General features: G+C 43.5%; 1 protein-coding gene across 7 annotated transcripts in view; it reads left to right on the top strand.

Moving 5' to 3' along the window:
* Window positions 1-598: 598 nt before the first annotated feature.
* Fubp3 (far upstream element binding protein 3) overlaps window positions 599-24,220 on the top strand; it is a 51,341-nt gene continuing 27,719 nt past the window's right edge. For 4 of the 7 annotated variants that reach the window (XM_048432031.3, XM_048432032.3, XM_048432029.3 and 1 more), the window contains exons 1-2: window positions 601-759; window positions 18,832-18,937. In XM_048432031.3, the coding sequence (XP_048287988.2) occupies window positions 676-759; window positions 18,832-18,937 (190 nt within the window). In that variant the 5' untranslated portion in view covers window positions 601-675. Of the gene's footprint in view, window positions 760-18,831; window positions 18,938-24,220 lie in introns of all 7 variants that reach the window. The other 3 variants (XR_007231553.3, XM_048432030.3, XM_085681380.2) reach the window with 2 other exon arrangements.

Here is a 24,220-nt window from a genome sequence, read left to right as displayed (position 1 = left end):
TTTCCTGTTCCCCTAGAGAAAGAATGTGAAAGAGGACACCGAGCTGGCATTACAGCCAAGGTGGCCTCATTGAGTAGTGTCATCAAACCCATTCCTGGCAAACTGATGGCCAGTCCTGGGGCAAAGGCAGAACACTGCCATTCTGGACTACTGAGCTTTCTAGTGCCACGTAAAGGTCCTAGTCAACGCAGCACACCACGGCTACTGGGCGCGAAGGGGGGGTGCTGCCAGTGCACCTCGACAGTTGGGTGAGGTGTTGGAAGAGCCAAGTCTCTCTTCCATCAGGTGCCAAAACCTGACAGCAGGAACTTGGAGGACGCAACTGCGTCCCAGCAGCCGTCACACAGTCACCCAAAGCCGGGTGCCCAGGACCCCTTTGGAGGGCGGGGTCGCGACCCGGCCTTCTTGACGGACAGCCGCCTCGTGCGCTGGGCAGGCCCCCTCGCGCAACGACCACGCCCCCACTTCCGGCCGGACAGCGGTCACGTGCCTTGAGACCCCGCCTCACAGACGCGACTTTTCCCCAATCTATCTCTCACTGAGCGGGCAGTGCCTTCCCTTCGCTTCCCTTCCGCCGGAAGTGGGGCGACTTTCCCTTTCCGGCTACGGGTCCCGGAGCGGAGCGGGAGGCCGGACCGGGGAAGCGGAGCGACGGCGGCGGCGGTGGGGTCGGCCATGGCGGAGCTGGTGCAGGGGCAGAGCGCTCCGGTGGGCATGAAGGCTGAGGGCTTCGTGGATGCCCTGCACCGGGTCCGGCAGGTACGGGCGAGGGAGGCCCGGGCTGGGGGCGGGAGACCGCCTCGCCGACGCCTAGGGTGGGCGCCTGGGACGCGGGAGGCCCGGGCGGTTCCCTCAGGCGCCCCAGGTCCGGAGAAAACCTTAGTCGAGAGCTTCTGGCGCTTGCTCGCCCGGTTGCATCCACAGGTCTGCCAGCCGGGGTTCAAATCCCAGCAGCTCCTGGTGGGCACTCGGCTTTAGACCCTGAGCATTCATCTCACGCCCTAGACGTGGCTCCTGCAGCCGTGGAAAACTTCATCTTTCACTTGCTGCTACATTTCAAGCGGATTGGAGGAAATTCGAGAAAATTTTATGCTTAAGAGGGTTATATTTTTTTTTTTTTGCAGAAAGGAGAGAGGAGGTGTTAAGTGGGTGGTCCCCAAGAGTTCCTTCTGCCGATAGCCCTCCTCTGCTGGGAAAAGTGTGGGATTGACTCGCTCCGACCGTGAAACTTTACCATCTGGCAATATCGGGCGTTTTGTCAGTGAAACTGGTCATTTAGAGGACTTGAGTTTCCCTGGAGAATGAGTGTGGGACCTCTCTAGCTCCTGGCATAGTGCCTAGAACAGAATTGTCCTTGTATCTTGCCTGAAACTTAGTGACAAGTTACCCTGACGCTCAAACTTCCCTCTGTTCAGTGATGTTTATCTTCTCTGACTTTGTAAGCTCTCTGGTTCTTTGAAAGCTGGACTGTAACTAATGACGGGTTGATTCCTAGCAGAATGCCACAGGGCTCGTTCTTAGGAAGTCCTCACCTGTGCACGTAAAAATGGGGCCTTTTTATCACCTCCTAGTAGTCCTGCGAGGGAACTCCACCAGTCTCCCATAGAGTTTGCATTTAGTAGTAATGGTTCAGTAGACATTATCTTGGAGCCTAACACTTCCCAAATGTTGGGCTCACCCAAAATTTTCTCTAGGCCATCCGGTACAATAGCGAGCATCCATCTGTCTTCTTTAGAGTTACTCACCAGTTATAATGGATAAACATTCCACCCAGTTCTCCGGCCACCACTCTGCTCACTGGCACTTTCTAGTGTTTTCTTCTGCCAGACAGAGTCCTGAACCCTATTTTGCACTGGATTTCCGTCTATGCCAGAGTGTTGGTTTTCTGTGACCCCTAACAATTGCAGTCACTGCTTTAGAAAGTTCAGGTCTTTTGCTTTTGCTGTGGCCCTATAGTTGAACATAAAATTTATTTATTTATTTATTTAATTTATTTATTTTGGAGACGGTTTCTCTGTTTAGCACTGGCTGTCCTTGAACTTGCTCTGTAGACAGGCTGGCCTCGGACTCAGATCTGCCTGTCTCTGCCTCCAGAATGATAAAATGAATTTTTAAGCATTGCTAAGACTCTGCATCCCTTAACTTGCTCAAAGGGGTGCCTTCTGGTAAATGCTGCCTTAGTGTGGAGCGCGGATGAGGGAAAACGATCAGCACTGTTGTTACTTCTGAAGCACACCAATGTCTGGAGCAGCAGTCGCGTGAGCTGCCTCTGAGTGACAACAGCTGGAAGGCCATGCAACCTTTGAAGATTTGAAAGGGGTTTTTAAAAAGAGAGCCTGGCATAGTAGTGCACGCCTTTAATGCCAGCACTCAGAGGCAGAGGCAGGTGGATCTCTGTGAGTTTGAGGCCAACTTGGTATACAGAGCTACTTTAGGACTGCCAGAGCTATATGAGACCCTGTCTCCCCGCACACCCCAAAATATAGGGGTTGGTGGTAATTTGGGGGTTATTTTAGTAGATTACATTGGATAAAACTGGAACATTAGAAATCAGTATTGTGGAACTCTACTCTTGGAGAGGACCTGGATTGTATTCCCAGCACCCACACAGTGGCTAACAAAGCTACGAAGCTCCAGTTCCAGGGGATCGGACGCCCTTTCTGGTACTGCACATAGGTTGTGAACAGACATGCATGCATGCAGGCAAAACTACACACATAAAGTAAAATTATCTTTTAAAAAAATCTGCATTGTATGTATATGGTAAAGCTTAGCAAGGGAGATTCTGTTTGAGTATCTGAATGGTCAGGGTTCTGTGTCTCCATTACATGCAGAGAGGGCTGCCAAGATGAGATGCCTCCCTCAGCCCAGGAAGTGGGAATAAGATTTTGTTTTGTCCTGTTTGTACTGGGAATTGAACCAGGGACCTTGTACATGATAAGCAAGCCTTTCAACATACAATGAAAAAGTGTTGAGGTCTCATTAAGATGCCCAGGTTTGCTTTGTACTCAGGCTTTTGCCTCATCCCACATAGGTGGGATCACAGGTGTGCCTCCTAAGCTATATTTCTTCATTTTTTCTTTGTTTTGTTTAGCTTATTTATTTTTATTTTATGTTCATTGGTGTTTTGTCATGGATGTTGGGCTCCCTGTAACTGGAGTTACAGATAGTTGTGAGCTGCCATGTGGGTGCTGGAATTTGAACCCAGGTCCTCTGGGAGAGCAGTCAGTTCTCTTAACTGTTGAGCCATCTCTCCAACCCATATTTCTTCATTTTTAATAAGCATAGAACTTTCTCCCTTTTTGACTGATCTCATAAATACCAGTAACAGGAAGGCCTTTAGTTTTTCAGAGTAATGAGTTGTCTTGTGTTCAGTTAACATAGCAAGCTCTAGTAATACGAAGTGACCCTTCTGGAATTCAGTCTGTTAAGCCTGTTGCATAGCTTTGTCATTTAAGCCACTGAGCTTCTTTCCTGGTGTCTTGAAGTATCTTTATATGGGTGTCTCCATGCTCATAACATCAGTTGATGTTGCTGGTAGTGTGCTTGAATTCAAAGGGATTCTCTAAAGATACATAGGAAATTTACAAATATTTTCAGAGTGGGCGTCCAGTGGATTATTGTGTGTTCTGAAGGGCAGTGGGAAAGGATCTAATTTGAACTACTGGTAAAGTCTAAGACAGCTAGATATTCGTAGAGTGTCATGACTAGTTTTTCAAGTCATTGACTGCTTAGCAAATTCAAACGTTTCTTCAGCTAGTTTAGAGATGCTAAGGGTGTGGACTTGGAGCCAAAGCCCATCTTCCAGAGTCACAGTCTGCCCTGTGCCCTGGCATTGGTTACAAGAGGGACCAGTGGATATGGGTCTGCTTTGCTTTTAAAAGTTTTTCTGGGGATGATTCAAAAATGCTTCCTGACTGAAGATATAGCTTAGTTGGTAGAATGGTTGCCTAGTGGGCGTGTTATATATATATTGGGTTCAGTCCCCAGTGCTATATAAACAAAGCATGGTGGCACACATTGTTATTCCAGCACTTGACAGATGGAGGCAGGATGATTAGGAAGCTCAAGGTTGTCATCAGCTATATAGGGAGTACAGCAAGTTTGAGTCCAGCCTGGACTACATGAGAATCTGTCTAAAAAGAAAAAGTTTTCAGAAGGTCTATTAGCATCAGTCATCCAGTGAAGATGGTAGCCTGTTCACAGGGTCGTATGCCATCACGGTGTGTGAACTACCAACAGCCTCCCACTAGCTTTCCTAAAGATAGGTTCATTTGCCAAAGTCAGTGTGTTTTAGGACTTTTTTAAGTTCCTGTTTGTTGTAGAGGTGATTTTGTTGAGGCAGGATTTTACTGTGGTGTTCAGAATAGCCTCATGCTTAGTTTCCTAAAGAGCTGGAATTATGGACTTAAACACCATCAAGGGCCTATGCATTACCCAGCTCCATAGTTAGTGTATGTATTCAAAGTGCAGTATAAATAGTCTTCAGGAAGATGGGCACCATGCCTTGTACCCAAGTAAAAGTGACCAAACCATTATAAAATTGAGAAGGCTAACAGAATAGCTTAATAGCTTAATGCCACCAAACCTGAGGACTTGAGTTCAATTTCAGGACCCATGTGGCACAAAGAGAGAAGTAACTTCCATAAAACCTATGACCTTCACATGGGCACCATGGCACATGTGCAACCACACAAATAAATGTAATTTTAGGTCAATAGAAGATAACCTTTTAGGAAGTTTGTAGACCTGGAAATCCAATCATTACTGGCATCTTTGTGGAGGAAATAATTGATTAGTGTGTGACCTCAGAAGTTCAGCTTCCTTGTGGTGCTGCATTTCCTACTTTTGAGACTGAGAGTGAACTGCTTGGGCTAAATGTACTTTTCCCTGGGCTAATGTGGCGCTTCAGTAAAACAATATTGGCAGAAGCAGCAGATTTCATTTAAAAGAACAGAATGTGTCTGCTATTAGCAAAAGCTCCATTCCCTGGCTATTGGATGCACCTTGACAGCTCATGCCTTTGCCCGTTTAATATGTGGGTCTGGTTCATTACTCACTTGAGCTGCTGAGTGCTGAACAGAATGAAATTGTGTTTTGTTGAAATCAGTGCCTTGTGTCTGTATACTCCTTTCATCTTTCCCAAATGCTTGGGGGAATCCCTGACCTGCTCCTGAGACTTTGCTCTGGTGGGGCAGTGCTGAACCTTTGCTGAGCCAATAAGAGTTTCAGCTGGTGGCTGCCCTGTGTTAGTGCAGCAGTTCTAATCTATGAATCTTGACCCCTTTGAGAGTTCCTTATCAGGTAGTATCTACACTACAGTTCATAATAGTAGCAAGGTTACAGTTAAGTAGCAACAAAATAATTTTATGATTGAGGGTTGTGTCGCAAACTCATGAGGAAGGTTGAGAACCATTGTGCTTGTAGAAGTTGGAAACTTACTTGGTATTGAAAAGAAGATAGTAAGTTAACTGCGTTCCATGGTACACTTTATAGATTTTTCTCACTTCCAGTGGAATTTACACAAATAACAAGGAGTGTTTGAAATTTGTCATTATCTTTAGGTTTCACAGCCCACTTATGTTACCAAATTTTGCTGTTTTTTGAAGTCCCAGCTATGTAGTAAATACCATGACCACAGCTCTCCAGCTAGTGCCTCGTGGGCTGGAGAAGATCCCTAGAAACCCGCAGCTGTGTCTTGTCTCACCCATGCTGTAACACTTAGAAGCTAGTGCGGTTTTACATACAGATCTAGGCATCTGGCTTGTCCAGGAAAGCTGACTGCTTTCAGTGTCTGGCACAGCAGTCTTGCCGCCTTGCTGCTGTGTTATACTGCCTGTCGAGGTTCCTGACTGACAGTTTTTCTCCCATCCTTTTCCAAACTGGGAACCCATTAAGAAACCCAGGTATCTTATAAGTAGCTGCCAGACCTTGACTGTCATGTTTGAGCTACACACTGTTACTGGGACTTTGATGGAAAAGAACTTGTAGGACAGGTACATTTATTACATGGCACCTCCTTGCTGCAGGACCTCCTCTGCATCTGCAGTAATTCCTACCAACCAGGGTAGAGAGGGTTATGTTACTTTTTGGAAACAAATCAATTCTGTGGATCAAACTCTAGAAAATGTTGCTCTAGGTAAATCTCAGCAGCCCTTTCACATCCATGAACACTCAACTCCATCCAGCTGCAGCTAGAAAAATGGCCATGTTTATTGTGGTCTCTTGATTTTCTACCATATTATAATGTGTTTGTTCGCACTCTTCTGCCCTGTCTTTTTTTTTTTGAGACAGGGTCTCTGTATGTAGCTCTGACTGTCGTGAAATCTGTGTAGACCAGGCTCGCCTTGTAATCAGAGCTCCGCCTGCCTCTACCTCCCAAGTGCTAGGATTAAAGGTGTATACCATACCCCACTGCCTTCTTATTCTGTTTCACCTGTGGATCATCTCAATTGAAAAGAATAATTTTGCTCTTTTTAAATAGAGTCTCATGTGGCCCAGGCCAGTTCACAGTCACTAAATGTAGCCCTCAGACTCTTCATATAGTATAGCCTTTTTGGAGAAAGACTACTTTTTTTGAAACAGGGTTTCTCTGTAGCTTTGGACCTGTCCTAGAACTAGCTCTTGTAGACCAGGCTGGCCTCGAACTCACAGAGATCCACCTGCCTCTGCCTCCCAAGTGCTGGGATTAAAGGCGTGCGCCACCACCGCCCTCCTCAAACTCTTGATCCTTGGCCCACCTCACAAATGATGGAGCTAAGGTGTGCATACTACCACAGTTAGATGCATTTGGAGTTTTACAAGATACTGGGAAGAACAGCCAGTCTGTTCTGCAGGCACAAACTGCAGTGGTACTGGGAGAGTAGGCAGTAGCAAGTCACTTGCCATTATAATGAAGAGCTGAGGAGTTGCCATGTCCAAGGCCTCTTTCCGGGACTGGGCCAGTAGGAAGATGAATCACACACGCTTATGGCTACTTTCATTTTCCTGTGGTGTTAGATACAGGGCAGGCGCTAGAATTCTCATCTCATGTTTGAAAATAAACCAAAGGAGATAGAGCAGTTTTTTCTCAAAGTATTGGGGTCTTGGAAGATAGCCCAGATGGTAACATACCTTGCTACAGATTCATGAGGACCTGAGTTCAGATCCCTAGGTGCATGGTTTGTTACTAATCCCTAATCTACCTGGGGCAGTAGAGGCAGGAGAAACTCATTGGTCTTGTACACATCTTAGCTCCATCACTTGTGAGGTAGACAAAGAATCAAGAATTTGAGGGCAACATTTAGTGATTGTTAACTGGCCTGGGCTGCATGAGACTCTGCTCTAAAAGAGCCAGCCTAGCTGAATTGATGAATTCCAGGTTCAGTGAGAGACCCTGTCTTAAAAAAATGGGGCGGATGACTGAGGGAGACATCCAGTGCCAGTCTCTGGCCTCACACAGGTATACACACACGCACACACAGGCACATGCACACAAGTAGTGAATATGTTATATGGTGTGGCTCTTGGGGCTGGCTCTTGAATTTTAAGCAGGATTTGATTTTTCTGTCTAGTTCCTTGAATCATTTTTCCCCTCAGTGAGGTGACTGCAGCTCTCTGACCTGGAGCAGATGCAGAGGAAGAGCGCCAAGGGGCATGCCATCCTCAGCTCCACCTGTCAGCCCAGTGTCTCAACGTAATCCTCTCAAGTGGACTTCTCCATTCCTGCTTTGCCTTCCACAGGTGTTTATTAAACACGTGCCCAGCACAGTGAAAGTCTCCTTTAACTCTGGCAGAACATGGACCCTTTTGAGACTCCTAACAGCAGAACTCTGCAGAAATATTTTATAGAGCACCCAGTTAACAGATGCTCCAGGGGACCACAGTGGCTGGGACAGGCCTGTTCTTCCAGAGCACCCCTAGAAGGCAGTTTAACCACCTCACTAAGCTTGTGCTGCTGTGAGTTTCTGAAGTGCTGCAGATGTAGGAGAGTTTTAGTCTGCCCTTGTGGATGCAGTGAATGGTTAGGAAGAGCTGGGAACTGACATCTCATGTCAGAATTCCTTTTACTTAATGTTTAGGGGCCAGGCGAGAGTTCTTACATGGCAACTCATTTGCTGGTCAGTGGATGGTAGTGATATGATAAGACTCTGATCTTGCTGTGGAAGTGGACCATCCCACTAAGCAGCTAGGAGACTTTGACAAGGTCTTTTTGTTTCCTCTTGGGTGATATCTCACTGGCCAGCCAGTGTCTCAACTTTCACAGAACAAGCATGTGCTACCATGCTTGGCTTATTTAACTCTTATTTAAGCATCAGGTTTTCATCTGTGAAGTGGAAATTCTTGATGGCATTAATTTTCTTAAAAATAGTTGATACTGGGCTGGAGAGATGGCTCAGAGGTTAAGAGCATTGACTGTACTTCCAGAGGACCTGAGGTAAATTCCCAACAACCACATGGTGGCTCACAACCATCCATAATGAGATCTGGTGCCCTCTTTTGCCCTGCTGGTGTACATGCAGACAGAACACTGTGTACATAATAAATAAATAAATCTTTAAAAAAATTAGTTGATACTGAAGAGATGGGAAATGTTCCTGAATAAGGGTTTCTAGGCATAAAAAACATTGTTTCTTTTAGGTCTGGCTTGAACTCCATCTAGGCTTGGTAAATGCTATGTACAGGCTCTGCTTCCAAGCCACACCCCTAGCCCAGTGTTGATTTAGGATTGTGTGCTGTAGGCTCTGACTTTTCTTTGTTGCTGTTAACACTTCCACAAAAGGTTCAAGTGGCCATTTCTGGTTCTTAGTACTTTGTATTTGTTACATTGTTATCCCCAGGTAACCCCCTCACAGTAAGTTCTTTAGCAGGTCCCTGAAGAGCTTACAAAGGAATGAAGTACTGCAGACATCGTCCCTGTGTAGGGAATCTGAATATGATGTGTCACGTTTCTCTGTGATGTACTTGGGCATGGAGACCCTGTCGTTTGTGACTCTAGATCCTGGCACTGGGTCTGTGGTCCTGGCCACAGTCTCCTGCTGGTAGAGGGAGCAGAATATGCCAGTCCAGGCTCGTATTTCCCCAGGCATGGTTACTAAGACTGTTGAAGACCACACAGATCATGGGAAACACATATTGCTTAGCATTTAGCTGTTCTGCCTGTCTGTAAGGGTGAATTGGTGGACTCTAGCTTCCTGTTTGAGTTTGCAAGATGAACCTTCATGGTGTTGAGCCTGTCATCTCAATCTTGAGTGTACTGTGAATAGCAAGTGCCAGTGTCCTAGTGACAGTAATTTACTATGACTCCTTCATGACTTCTGCAGTGTTTGTGAAGTCTCAGTACATTGCTTACTATTTTTATTTTGTTTTATATTGGGGTTTAGGGTCTCACTGTGTGTTGCTGGAATTCTTTTTTTTTAAGATTTATTTTATTTATTATGTATACAACATTCTGCCTCCATATATGCCTGCACGCCAGAAGAGGGTGACAGATCTCATTACAGATGGTTGTGAGCCACCATGTGGTTGCTGGGAATTGAACTCAGGACCTCCAGAAGAGCAGCCAGTGTTCTCATCCTCTGAGCCATCTCTCCAGCCTCCTGGAATTCTTTCCAGGGAAGCAATGTCTGCCCCTTTTCCTAAGGTCCCAACAACAAACTACATAATTTCACCATGGAACCAATGAATTTATAGGACTTCCAGAGCATAAGTGAGGGTTCTTTCCCTAAGCAGGTCACACCTGGAAAGCAACTATCCAGCAGTAGTGAACCCCCCCCCCAAATTTGTATAGTCTAGCCTTTCCCCAAGACTTCCTGCAGTTCCGGCAGTGTTACATACAGAGGGAGGTGTTGAAAAGTGGATGGATACTAAGGAGAGTCTCATGGCTCTCCAGCCCTCCATAATGAAGTGTAAACAGTCAAGGAGCCCAGGTGGGATAATCCTTTTGCATTGAACAGAACAGTAACTCAAGCTGGCCTCTAATTTGAAGTCCTCCTGCCTCAGTATCCCAGGTGCTGAGATTATAGGTTCATGACAACCACATTAGATTTAAAATATTTTTGTTTGTTTTGAGACAATGTCTCATGCTGCATTCCAGGCTGACCTGGAACTTGTGGCAGTCCTTCTGCTTCAGTGCTAGCATTATAGTCATGAGCTACCTTGTGTGATTCCAGTTTAAAATATTTTCTTTTTCTTCTTTTGCTCATGTGTGTTGTATGCATGCATACATGTATGCATATTCTAATTTTATTTCTTCAGACAGGGTTTCTCTGTAGAGTTCTAACTGTCCTGGAACTCACTCTATAGACCAGGCTGACCTTGAACTCAGAGGTCCACCTGCCTTTGCTTCCCAGGTGCTGAGATTAAAGGTGTGCGCCACTACCACCCAGCAGCATTCATATTCTTGTTGCATGTGTGAATGCACTCTGCAAGTATGCTTTGAGGCCAGAGGTTGACATCTGTGTCTTCCTCTTCCTCAGTTGCTTCCCATTTAATTTACTGAGAAAGTCTCTCACTGAAACCAAGCTCACTGAGCTAGTGTAGGCAGCTGTCCTAGGGACTCTCTTGCCTCTGCCACCTAAGTGGACGAGATTGCAGGCGGGCCACCATGCTTGTCTGGCTTTTTTATGTGGATATGGGGGGATCCAAACTCAACTCAGGCTTCTGTGGCAAGCACTGTACCCATTGAGCGTGGCCTTGAAATAATAAAAGGGAAGACTTTGCTGTGCATATGAGAGAACTAAGAACAGTGTGTGTGTGTTCTTGAAAGCATGGATCCTGCATCTCCCAGAACATCCCAAGAAAAAGAATCTTGCCACCTTACTCACAGTCATGCATACTGGATGGACTCTGAGATTGTGTGTTCTTGCAGAAGCTAGATGGGAGAGGGCTGTTGGGCGTTCTGCTCTGTCACTGCAAATCCTGTCTCTCATTGAACCTTTAGCTAGTAAACCCCAGCAATCCTTTTGTCTCTTCTCCCTACAACATTAGAGTTGCAGGTATTCGTGACTATACCCAACTTTTTACATAACGGCTGGGGATTTAAAGCTGGTCCTCATGCTTGCGAAGCTGAGCACCTTACCTACTGAACCATCTTGAGGCGCAAAACCAGGATTCCTGGTCCCATGCCCCTTTTCTCCATATTTCTGCTAATTTGACAGTGCAGGCTAAACATCTTAAGATGCTGCTTTTTTACTTGTTCATCACTGTTTAAAATATAGTCCTTGTCCCTCCAAAAGAGAAAAATCACTTAATGCAATAGAATTTCACCAGCAGAGTCCCCTTTAGGTCAGGCCGGAGGTAAGGACTAGAGGACTGCGTTTTGTGGAGTATCCTGTCTCCTGTGACTTCAGCCTGCACAGTATGAATAGAGGGCTGCCTGTACCTCACTTCCCTAGAGCAGATTTCTGAGCAGCTGCTGCATAGATAGTCAGCTAGGATGGCATACATACCTTGAATACTGTACTGGAGGTTGCCTAGTAGCTAGGAACCTTGCTGAATAGTTGGGGAAGTTTAAATGTGGTTTTCTGCTACTTCTGAGGTGGGTGGCATTAGACAGATCACTCAGCTTTTCTGTAAGTGTGTAAAAATAACGCCAACCCCTAGAGCAGTGGTTCTCAACCTGTGGGTTGCAACCCCATTGGGGTTGAACAACCGTTTTCCATGGGTCACCTATGACCATCTGAAAGCACAGATACTTACATTCTGATTCACAATAATAGCACAATTACAGTTACGAAGTAACAATGAAAATAATTTTATGGATGGGGTCACCATAATATGAGGAACTATGTTAAAGGGCCATAGCATTAGGAAAATTGAGAATTACTGCCCTAGAGAAGGAATAAATAAAAAATATTCAGACTGTTTCTTGTTTTATTATATACCGAAACCATTTCTTGGAGCAGGGTTGCATTGGTTTTTGGTTTTGTTTTCTTTCTGGTTTTTCAAGACGGCAGGGTTTCTCTGTGTAACTAGCTGTTCTGGAACTTGCTCTGTAAACCAGCCTGGCCTCAGATTTGTAGAGAATCTGCCTTTCCTGCCTCTGCCTCCCAAGTACTGGGATTAAAGATTTGTGTCACCCAGGACCTATAAGGTCACATTTGTATGATAAAGAAAAACATTGTTTCTTTATACTGTAACAATAAAATGTACAGTTTCATATAAATGATATATTGTAACAAATATTTGTATCACGAGGATTCAAATTTAGACTGCTTCAGAACTACAGTGTGTAGCCAGTGGCAGAGATTTCTGTCCTGTCCACCTGATTATATCCAGCAGTGGCTTCCCAAATTACTACTCAGAGGCATATATTAATTATATAAGCTTGGCCCATGGCTCAGATTTATTACTAGCTAGCTCTTACATTTAAATTAACTCATTTCTATTATTTTATGCTTCTCCATGTGACTTGTGGCTTACCGGTTCTTTTATATCTCGCTTCTTGGGTGACTCACAGCGTCTGTGCTGACTGCCCTTCATCTCCATCTTCAGTTTGATTATTTATACAGCCTGACCTTATTCTGTCTTGCCATTGGCCAAACAGCTTTTTTATCAACCAGTGACAGCAACACATATTCACAGTGTACAGAAGGACGTCCTACATTTCCCCCTTTCTGTCTAATCAAAAAGGAATGTTTTAACTTTAACATAGTAAAATTACATATGACAAAACACTTTACAAGTAAGAATTATAGTTGCAATAGCTAGTCTATTTGTATTTGACAAAATCAGAGAGAATACTTGATTATCTTATCTTGGTGAATCTAAAGTTTCATATCTGATTTATCTTTTATCATAACTAAGGAAAACAATAACCATCTAGTCTTCAATTACATCAAAGATCCCAGAAGGATATAATACCTGAATAAACAGAGAGTGCCTTACAAGAACCTTCCAAAATTTTAGAAATGACAAAGATATGACTACCTGGATAGTCACCCAAAGTTCTTCTGTAAAGTTGGGGCATCCATCTTTAGCCTACAGGCCTAGACTATCTCGCAGGCTTTTTAGCAAAGCAGAAAGTTTGAAGAACTGTGCCGCCTATATTGGCAAAGTTCATCAGTCGCTTTCCTCTGTGTTTGGAAGAATGTCTGGTAGTTTCTTCTATGAAGCAGAAACCTGAAGGAGCACCCCATCTTGTTTTGGCAAAGTTTAATGGTCACTTTCTTGTGGGTCCTGCTTGTCAGTTTATACAGCATACTGTCAAGTAGTCCAGACAAAAGCAATTTCTTGCCCAAATGGCTAGCCTTGCCACATTGAAAGCAAACTCCGTAAGGAGCTTCTTTGATGCCCATCGTCCTCTTTGAAGTAATTGGTGCTGCTATAAGCAGACATGTCTCGCTGTTGAGAAAAATATAAGTTCTTAAAACATCTTAAATGCCATATTCTGTAGGTCTTTGAAGTGGTTGGCAATTACCTAATTGAAATATATCTTTGTATACCTAGAAAACTTAATATGCCTGTAAGTTTGCCTATTATAGATGACTATTAATCTGTATTTTTTAAATTATACATTACTTTTTAAATTTTTCTATTTTTATGTGTGTTGGTGTTTTGCCATGGGTGTTGGGTCCCCTGGAACTGGAATTATGGACAGTTGTAAGTTGTCATGTGTGTGCTGGGAATTGAACCCAGGTCCTCTGAAAGAACAGTTAATGCTCTTAGCCACTGGGCCATCTCTTCAGCCCTATACATTACTTTTTAAATGAGATGCATAAACATAATACATTAAACAAGAGTAGAAATATACATACAACATAACAAAATAGACTTTTAATTTGGATCAGTAAACTAAAATCCATACCAATGTAAAATATTTTGAGGTTAACAGGTTTTTTAAAGAAAATTCAATAATCTATCCTTTTTTCAATCAAATCATTATATATATATATATATATATATATATATATATCCCCTTTTCTTCTTTAGAAAAAAGATTGACTAACCTTTAACAATTTATAGCCAACCCCCTTAAATGAGGGCCAACATTCATAAACAATATTTTGGGAATTTGGGCATAGTTTTCTAAACTACTTCCTGCTGATTGGGGTGGTACTGGTAATCTAAAGGGGACCCTGTGAAAATTTAGTATTATAGTCAAATCCTGACTGGGGTATTTTGTTCAGCTGGTCCATCTCAGCCAGCAGCCTTGAAGCTGTTTTGGATGTAGAGCTCAGAGGGAACTGTAACAGGCATTCTGAGACATCGGATAATCCAGTCCGTCTGTCTTTATTGGTGTCTCATCCCCTTGTTCTGAAAATATATAGCTGTATAAATATCAACTGCATTGTATGTAAGCCAGTCAAAGATACTTTGTTGCTTTATGTCTGAGCAGGTAAAATATACATTATGTGTCTTGTTACTTTAGGTTTATTTTCCCATGTCAATAGTTAAGATTTCAAAGGATTTTCCTCAATCAAACCTTATTTTCCTTAACCCAGAATGAATCTATAGCCTCTTATTTCCTGTGGATACAAAAACACAACCTCTTCTCCAAAGTGACATACCTTTTTGTTTAAATTTTGGAATTAAGATATTTTTAAAATATATAGATTGATTTAATTCAGTACCTTTTATAATCAAATGTCTCTCAGCAATTAGTCCTTTAACGGCCAAAAAAAAAAATCTAAAGAAAATACAACAACATACATAACCTAGACTCTGTATTTTCCATCCTTATATAATTCATTTTCTTTATATTACTTTATTCCCCTCTCTAAGTACTTTATTATTTTAAATCTATATTTTTATTCTTAGGTTATATATTTCTCTCTTCTCTTTCTCAAGCCTATGCACATTAACCCATTTAGAGGTTTTCTCCTTCTAAATCTGTCTTTACCCTGCATTTGTAATCCTCTTCTGACCATGTGAGTCTTTAAATTGCTAAGGGGGTGTGGCTAGGACCAAAGCCTGCTTTGGTGACTGGCCCCGCCCCACTAGACTTCCTAAGAGACTGTTTCATGGCAGAGATACCAGCGAGAGTCGTGCTTACTGCCTCAACTCTGGCAAGCTGTTGGGGCCAGGCCACCAGTACAAACCAGGCAGCCTCGTCGTAAAGGAGCTGTGCCTCTGCTTACCACTAGCAAAAAGAACCTTCCCAAGAAATGTTGCTACCAAGAAGCTGTGCTTGCCTCTGTTCTTTTGTGTGTTTAGTATCCTTTTTTGTTGTTGTTGTTTTGTTTTTTGTTTGTTTAGGTTTTTGTTTTTTTTTAAAGCTTTTTCGGGGTTTATATGAGGAAATTCCCACTGAGTATTTGGGTGCCATATGTAATCAATAGCAGAACTTTCTGTCCCATTCGCCCAATTATACATGGCAGTCGCTTCCCAAATTACCACTCAAAAGCTTATATTAATTATAAATGCTTGGCCGATGGTTTAGGCTTATTACTAGCTAGCTCTTACATTTTAAATTAACCCATTTCTATTATTTTATGGCTTACCAGGTCTTTCACATTTTGCTTCTTGGGCAGATCACAGCATCTGTCCAGATTCTTTGCTTCTTCCCTTCTTCATCTCCATCTTCAGTTTGATTGTGTAGCCTACCTTATTCTGTCTCGCTGTTGGCCAGGTAGCTTTATTATCAACCAGTGACAGCAGGACGTATTCACAGCATACCGAATGATATCCTATAGCAACAGTGGGTCTTGTTTTGTAAATTTGTTTGGGGGTGTTTTTGAGGCAAGTTCTCGTTAGAGCTGGGGGTGTAGCTCAGTGGTAGAGCACTTGCCCTGCATTTGCAAAGCTCTGGGCTCAACTGAGTTAATGTCTACCTTATATAGTCCAGGTTGGCCTTAAATTTGCAATATTCCTACTTTGACCTATGGTGGGTTTTTTGTTGTTGTTCATTCTTGCATTTTTGTTGTAAAACAATTTATTTTTATTATGTGTATACATTTGTATCTGTGTGTGGGTTTGTGTACATGCATACAGGTGTCAGATCCCCAGGTAATTGTAAGCCACCCATCATAGGTACTGGGAACCAAACTCAGGTCCTCTGTAAGAGCTCTTAACTGATGTGCCATCTTTCCAACCTGCTTTTGTTTGCTTGCTTGCTTGTTTGTTTTGAGACATTGTCTTACATTGACAGTGTAACTCAGGCTAGCCTGGAACTCCTTCCTAGTGCTGGGATTACAGACACGATTGCCATGCTTGACTCTAGTCTATTTAACTGTTATCCCATACTCTTATATACTATATACATAATATTGTCTTAGTTGCTTTTTTGTTCCTGTGAAGAGACACCCTGACCAAAGCAACTCATAAAGGGAAGCATTTAATTGGTGGCTTGCTTATAATTTCAGCAGTTTACTCCATTATCATCATGGTGAGGAACATGGCAGCATGATGCTGGAGAAATGCTTGAGAGCTATATCTTGATCCATAGGCAGAGAGAGAGAGACATTGGGCATAGCGTGGGCTTTTAAAAACTCAAAGCCAGTTTGTCAGTGGTGGCCCACACCTTTAATCCCAGCACTTGGGAGGCAGGGGCAGACAAAACTGTGAGTTCAAGGCCAGACTGGTCTACAAAGTGAGTTCCAGGACAACCAAGGCTACACAGAGAAATTCTGTCTCGAAAAACAACAACAAAAAAGAAAACCCAAACCCCACCCCAGTGATAACATTTCCTTTAATAATTCCATACCTACTCAAATAAGACCAACAGATAAGGAAGGAAGGTGGGCATCATAGTACACGCCTGCAGTCCCAGCCCTCGGGAGGTAGGAGGATGGTCAAATGTGAGTTTAGCCTGGGCTGTATTGTGAGTTCCAGGCCAGCCTAGATTACATGAGACCCTGACTCAAAAAAGCAATGGCCAGGTGTGGTGGTAAACACCTGCAATCCCAGCACTTGGAGGCCCAGGCAGACAAAAATGTGGAAACCAGAGGCATCTTCCAAAGGGCAATAACCTGCCTAAGGTCCAGGCTTATGGTTGGATCCTGTCTGTATTCAGGGTGCGTACTCTTTGGACCCCTTTACCTCTTTGGGGGTTATTTGTCTGTTTGTTTTATTTATTTATTTTGGTTCTGAGGGTTTCTCTGTGTAACCCTGGCTGTCCTGGATCTCACTATATAGATCAGGCTGGCCTTGAATTCACAGAGAGCTACCTGCCTCTGCCTCTCAAGTGCTGGGATTAAAGGTGTGCACCATTGCCACATGACTAGGAGTCATTTTTAAATTAATGTTTTAAAAGATTTGTTTTTATTATATATCTGTGTGATAGGTGCCTCTTGTGTGTTCACCAAAGCCAGAAGCGGGTCAGATTTCCTGGAGTAGTTAGAGTTACAGATCATTGTAAGCCACCTACCATGAATGGCAACCAGACTTTCTTTCTTTCTTTTTTTCTTTCTTTCTTTCTTTTTCATTTTTATTGAGCTCTACATTTTTCTCTGCTCCCCTCCCCTTCAACCCTCTCCCATGGTCCCCATGCTCCCAATTTACTCAGGAGATCTTGTCTTTTTCTACTTCCCATGTAGATTAGATCTATGTACGTCTCTCTTAGGGTCCTCATTGTTGTCTAAGTTCTCTGAGATTTGTAGGCTGGTGTTCTTTGCTTTATGTTTAAAAACCACTTATGAGTGAGTACATATGATAATTGTCTTTCTGGGTCTGGGTTACCTCATTCAAAATGATGTTTTTTAGCTCCATCCACATTTGCCTGCAAATTTCAAGGCGTCGTTTTTTTCTGCTGTGTAGTACTCCATTATGTAAATGTACCACATTTTCCTTAACAATTCTTTGGTCAAGGGGCACTTAGGTTGTTTCCAGGTTCTGGCTATCATAAATAATGCTGCTATGAACTTAGTTGAGCACATGTCCTTGTGGCATGGTTGAGCATCCTTTGGATATATACCCAAAAGTGGGCAACCAGACTTTGTGCAGGCACAGGAAGCTCTTGACTGAGTTCTTTCTCCGACCCTTAGGGTCATTTTTAAAAGTTATGTAGAGAGATGGCTTGACTGTTAAGAGCATTGGCTGCTCTTCCAGGTGATCCAGGTTCATTCCCAGTACCCACATTGCTCTTCACAACCATCTGTAACTTCAGTTCCAGGGGATCTGACACCCTCTTATGGCATCTGAGGGCACCAGGCACTCATGGTACACAGATACATGTGTAGGCAAAACACCCATAAACATAAAATAAAAATAATTTTGTGTATGTGTGTTCATGTGGAAGTCAGGACAGCTTATGAAATGTTTTCCCTTTCCATTGTCATGTGGCTTCTGGGGTCACATTTACATTGTCAGGCTTGGGTGGCAAGCTCTTTACCTTCTGAGCTATCTTGCTAATCCACTTTGGGTCATTTTTACTATGTGCTAAGAATGTTTGAGGCTGCTTTTAAAATTAAGATGGCCCAGTGCCAGGTGTGACATTCATGCTTACAATAGCATGCCAGGTGACTGAGGCAGAGGACTGCCCTTAGTTTGAGGGTATGGAGTAGGATTTTGTCTAATACAAAAGAACTCTGAAAGATGTGGCATACATATATATTAAGGTGGCTAAAAATTCTGGTTTTCTTAGGGGGTGATGAGATGGCTTAGCAGGTGAAGGCAATGTGAGTTTGAACTGTGAACTTCAAGAGGCAGAACAAGAAAACCAACTGCCATAGGTTGTCCTCCACATACACCTCCTCTCCCCTGAATTAAATTTTTAAAAGACAATGTATGGGGAGTTAATTTCTAAAGTGACAAAACCAAAGAAAATTCAACAGGTAAAATGTTTGGCCTACCAGAGAAAATGTTCCAGGTGGGAGAAATGGGGTCGCATCCCCTGAAAGAAGACACCATCTTCCCTCCCAGAATACAACTAGGACTTGCTACCAAGTATTTACATTTGATTTCTCTCTGTAGATTGCTGCTAAAATTGATTCAATTCCTCACTTGAATAATTCCACACCCCTGGTGGACCCCTCGGTGTACGGATATGGAGTACAGAAGCGGCCCCTGGATGATGGAGGTAAGTTGCTGTAAACGGCTCACCTTTTTGATGGCAGTGAACCTGCCAGTTATTTTGAGTGTGTGTCAGCTGTTTCCGAGCAGTTCTCCAGCATCACATTCTTAGAGGAACAGTGAAGAGCAAGTAGTTAGGGTGATTTTTCTTTGCAATTGGCTGGCATTTGAGTTCCTATTTGCCTTGATAATACAGGAATCTTTTCAGCTGGGCTCCACAGTAAAGACTTGGCCTCAGCGTCCACTTGGAAGTAATTTGACCCATTTGAGAATTGTGTTTGATTTAGTTCTCAGTTCCTCTGTTACTTGCATAGGAATTGAAGTTACTACTTTTGTGAAATACTAAGATTTGGTGCAAGTCCTGGGGAAGCTGTAGTTGAGTTGACCTCTAAGAAAGGGCATACTATTGACCTTTACAGTCTCTGCCAGCTTTTACCATTCCCATTTGTTTCTGGCGTGTGGTTGTTGTTGTTTTTTTTTTTTAATCAGCATGTACTTACTAAGTTCCATGGTGATATTTTTAGATATGCATTTTACATACTTTAACCATATTCCCGTCCATCTTCCGCACCCGTCTCTGAGCCATCATCTTCCCCGATCGTCCCCAGATACCTTCATGTGTGGCGGACTCTTTTTAGAAACATCCATTTTCATTCATTTGTTGGTTTATATTCCAACTCAGAGTGTCTGTCACCAGTGCTCCAACCTTCTGTTGGTCACAGAGTTCACACTTGCTTTGCCCTTTCTTCTGTGGAGCACACTGTGAGGGTGGTGAAGTGCACAGAATTACTCGTGGGTTTGCATATAGCTGATGGGACTGTCTGTTCTGCTTGCCTTTCTGTTGATCTGCGTACATAGCCAATTGTGTATAGATACTTCTGTGATGTGTTGTTAAGAAGGAAAAGCCCACCAAAGTTTAGAATATTGTGTTCTGTAATCTTATCAAAAGAGTGTGTGTTTTTTGTTTGTACATCACTCTGGCTGGCCTGGAACTCACTATGCAGACCAGGCTGGCCTTAAATTCAAAGATATACTTGCCTCTGCATATTGAGTGTTGGTATTAAATGCATAAGCTGCTATGCCTGACTTGAGTGTTCGTTCGTTTGTTTTAAGACAGGATTTCACCGAGCAGTGGTGGTGCATACCTTTAATCTCAGCACTTGGGAGGCAGAAGCAGGTGGATCTCTGTGAGTTTGACGCCAGCCTGTCTTTTGAGGCTGACTCTTCTGACTCCAGACTCTTTTGAGAGTGAAATTTCTTGTCAATTTAAAAACAAAACAAAACAAAAAAAAACAATTCATGGGCTATGGAGATAGGTAGCTCAGCACCTGATGACCTGAGTTCAGTCCATGGAAGGAGAGAATTGATTGTCATAATTTGTCCTCTGAACTCCAACAATGCATCTCTGCATGCATGCGTACAAAATACATTAAAAGAAACAAAAACAAAAGATGGGCAGTGATGGCCCACGCCTTTAATCCCAGTACTTGGGGAGGCAGAGGATGGAGGCTCTCTGGGAGTTCAAGGCCAGCCTGGTCTACAGATTGAGATCCAGGACAGCCAGGGCTACACAGAGAAACCCTGTCTCATAAAACAAACAAAAAAGACAAGCTGTTTGTGATCTCACACAGACGTTCATCTCGGTTGTCAGAATGCAGGTAATCTTTTAAATTGCTGCTGCTAAGTGTGCACTATGTTCTCTTTGTTTTTGTAGAGTGATTTCTTAGATCTGGTGTGGCTGAGTGTGTTAAGGGCAGTTTTGCCCAAGTGAGGAGAGTGACTCGGAGAAACCCTTCCTTTTCCAGGGCTTTGTTCTTTGTTTGCTCCTGTGGGACGTCAATACAAAAATAAAATGGAGTTGTCTGACTCTGAGCACAGATCTTCTTAATGGATGATATCTCTAGCCCAGTGTTCCCAGAAACTGTGATCAATCACTTTACAGTTTGCCCAGTCCTGTCTAGCAATTCAGCCTGTGGAATCGAAGTGTGAAAAGTTGAGTATTTGCTAGTAAAACCCTCTGGCACTTTTAGGATATTTTTCTCCTGTTTGAAAGAAATCAGTAGACATTCTGAATTTATCAATTAAAAAGTACAGCATAACAAGCAGATATGGGTGCTGGAAACAGAATCTCAAGGAAAGACCAGACTCACATAAAATCCCAAGTTCTTACTATAATGCATATATTTTCACTTCTTTTATTTGTTCGATCTGGTTTTTGAGATAGTCTCACTTTGTATCCCTGGCTATCCTGGAACTCACATTGAAAAACAGACTAGCCCAGAACTCTGAGAGATCCACCTGTCTTTGCCTCCTGGGTGCTGAGATCAAAAGGCAAGTGCTACCATGCCCACTTGGCGTTTGTTTGTTAGAGGGTAGCATAGGCTGGCCTTCAAATTGCCATGTGTAAGGTTAAGAAGGACTTCATCTTGGGTTATATAGCGATTGGAGGTGGATGAAGTTCTTCCTAACCCCACTGTCTCTACTTCTCAGGGACTATAGACATGCACTACCATGTCTGCCTTCTTACCTTCTTCTGAAATATACAGTTTCTGTGTCTGCTGTTGGCGAGTAGGTCCTTGAGGACAGACAGCTAACCAGTATAGCTCGCTCCCTTGCCCTTCCTCTTCATGGTTGCTTTCTTAGTTCGGAAGTATCAGGGAGAGTGCAACTGCATCCTGCTAGGTCTCCCGTACCTCTGCACACCTGCCTCCTCACAACCTTGAGGAACAAGATATTACCCTCGGGTGGTCTGCGCTATGCATTACAGTTTGATCAAATAATCCTCTTTGTTAAATGGCTTAGGAACATTGTTTATTTTTCTCCATTGCTCTCTGAGTTTGGAATTTGGGTTTTCTGATGAGCTGAGCAAGAACCCTGAAAATTGGACCTAGTCTTGGCCTCACCCTCATCTTCTCACTTCCCAGTGACTATGAATAAGGTCATTAGGTCAGATCTGGGGAGCTGTGTCCTGTGTAGAAGGAGAGAGAATTAAGCATATACAGGACTATACAGTCAGAAGTATTCTGTATGGAAAGGAACAGGTCAGCACATTCTAGGGAATGGCAGTAGTGAGCACTCCCTCAGATGACTTCTTTGTTTTTTAGTGACTTAAAATTTTATATACATTGGTGTTTTAGTTGCATATTTGTGAGTGTGTGGCAGTGTTAGATCCCCTAGAACTGAGTTACAGACAGTTGTGAGTGGGTGCTGGGATTGAACTCAGGTCTTTTTAAGAGCAGTCAGTGCTCTTAACCTCTGAGCCACCTCCATCCCTTGAGATGGCCAGCCTCTTAAGCCCGCTTAGTCCTGCAGAATAGCAGCTCAGCTCACCAGGCCTGCCTCAGTGTTCTTCCCTGGCCTCTTAGTCTTTTTGAGGCAGAAGTAGGAATTGGGTTCATCATGTAGCTCAGTCAGTCACACACTTATCACTTTCTTTTTTAAAGATTTATTTATTTAATGTATATGAGTGCTCTATCTGCATGTACACCTTTGTGTCAAAATAGGGCATCAGATCCCAGTATAGATGGTTGGGAGCCACCTTGTGGGTGCTGGGAATAGAACTCAGTCCTCTGGAAGAGCAGCGGTCGATGTACTTAACCTCTGAGCCATCTCTCCAGCACCACTCATCACACTTTTACCATATGTGTGGTATACTTGTGTGCACAGAGGTCAGAGGACTCTATTTACATTTACATGTGGGCTCATGGATCAAATTCAGGTCATCAGGCTTTATGATAGGTAAGTCATCTTGATAAACCGTGGTGGTCCCAAACCCTCAAATCCTTCACTCTGAAGGCTGTTACCCACATGTTCTCCGTCTTTGGGATACACCGTTGACAGTCCATCAGTTTGGAAATCCCTGCTCTCAGTTGCAGTGCTTTCCTGTCAGACATTTACACATGCTGAGGTGGGCAGCTCCCAGAACTGTTAGGGTTCTCTCCTAAGCCCAGATCCCCCCTTGCCTGGCTGTCAGCCTCTCCTTCTGCAGCAGCCTGCTCAACGGCTGCTTCTCTGCTCTGCCTTCATCTAGTCCCCCAGCCTCGGTTGGTGCTGTCCTACTTGGTGTTAGATTGCAAGGTTGATGTGACTTCTTCTAGAAACAGTCTTCATCTAGGCTTAGCCCTAGTGTTGAGGAGCTGAATTGGTTGCAGTCAGTGACAGTCCTGTCATGAGACTGTCCATGAGGACTGTAACGACGTTTTTAAGGGTTGAGATTATAGCTCAGTGATAGAGCTAGGCTGAGGCCCTAAGTACAATCTCCAGCACTGCCACAAAAAAGAAAGGAAATGCTCTTACTTTTAAAACTATCACTTGCCAGGTGGTGGTGGCGCACGACTTTAATCCCAGCACTCAGGAAGCAGAGGCAGGAGGATCTCTGTGAGTTCAGGGCCAGCCTGGTCTATAAGAGCAAGTTCCAGGACAGGCTCCAAAGCTATAGAGAAACCCTGTCTTGAAAAACAAAAACAAAAACTATCACTCATGAGTGAGTTAAGTCCTGTTTCCATCAGAACTAGTCATTATACACATTATAATAACACATAACTGAAATAAGAGATGAAATGTAAACCTTCTCTGTGTGATAAGTTGGTTTTTAAGAAAGCTGGGCCCCCTGGGCTGGAGAGATGGCTCAGCGGTTAAGAGCATTGACTGTTCTTCCAAAGGTCCTGAGTTCAAGTCCCCGCAACCACATAGTGGCTCACAACTATCTGTAATGAGGTCTGATGCCCTCTTCTGGCCTGCAGGCATACATACAGACAGAATATTGTATACATAATAAATAAATATAAAAAGAAAAAGAAAAGAAAGCTGGGACCCCATATTAATCATGGGAGGAAGGCTTAGTGCTGTGCCAATAGCTCAGACCACTGTTGTTCACTCACTATTACTCGGTTGCCTCGTGGGTCAGGCTTGGCTTTAAGGGTTTACTGGCGGAGGGGTACAGGTTCTTATCATCTTTGACCCTCCAGTTGAGTTAGTGTACACTGGACTCTTAAGCACCTGAATGTGTTTAATAGTTGTAGGTGAGGAATAACATAATATTACAGGATGAGGTGCCATTCAATGGTTATATACTAGTCTTGTATTCAGGAGAGTCTGGGTTCCATCCTCAGCACCTTCTAAACAATGATATGAAAGTGCCAGGATAAATGGTAGAACTGCATGCAGAGCCCACGTAGATCCAGGCAGTTGCAGTGAGTGTGCAGGTGTCCTGTGCTCTGCCCTGGAAGGCTGCTAATGACAGCATCTCCATGGTAGTGGGGAAAGCAGGTGCAGCAGGGGTAGTGCCTCA

The sequence above is a fragment of the Myodes glareolus genome, chromosome 21, assembly GCF_982192425.1.
Source record: "Myodes glareolus chromosome 21, mMyoGla1.1, whole genome shotgun sequence".
Taxonomy (NCBI): Eukaryota; Metazoa; Chordata; class Mammalia; order Rodentia; family Cricetidae; genus Myodes; species Myodes glareolus.
The sequence above is the reverse complement of the archived record's forward strand: the minus strand, read 5'-3'. Positions and strand labels throughout refer to the sequence as shown.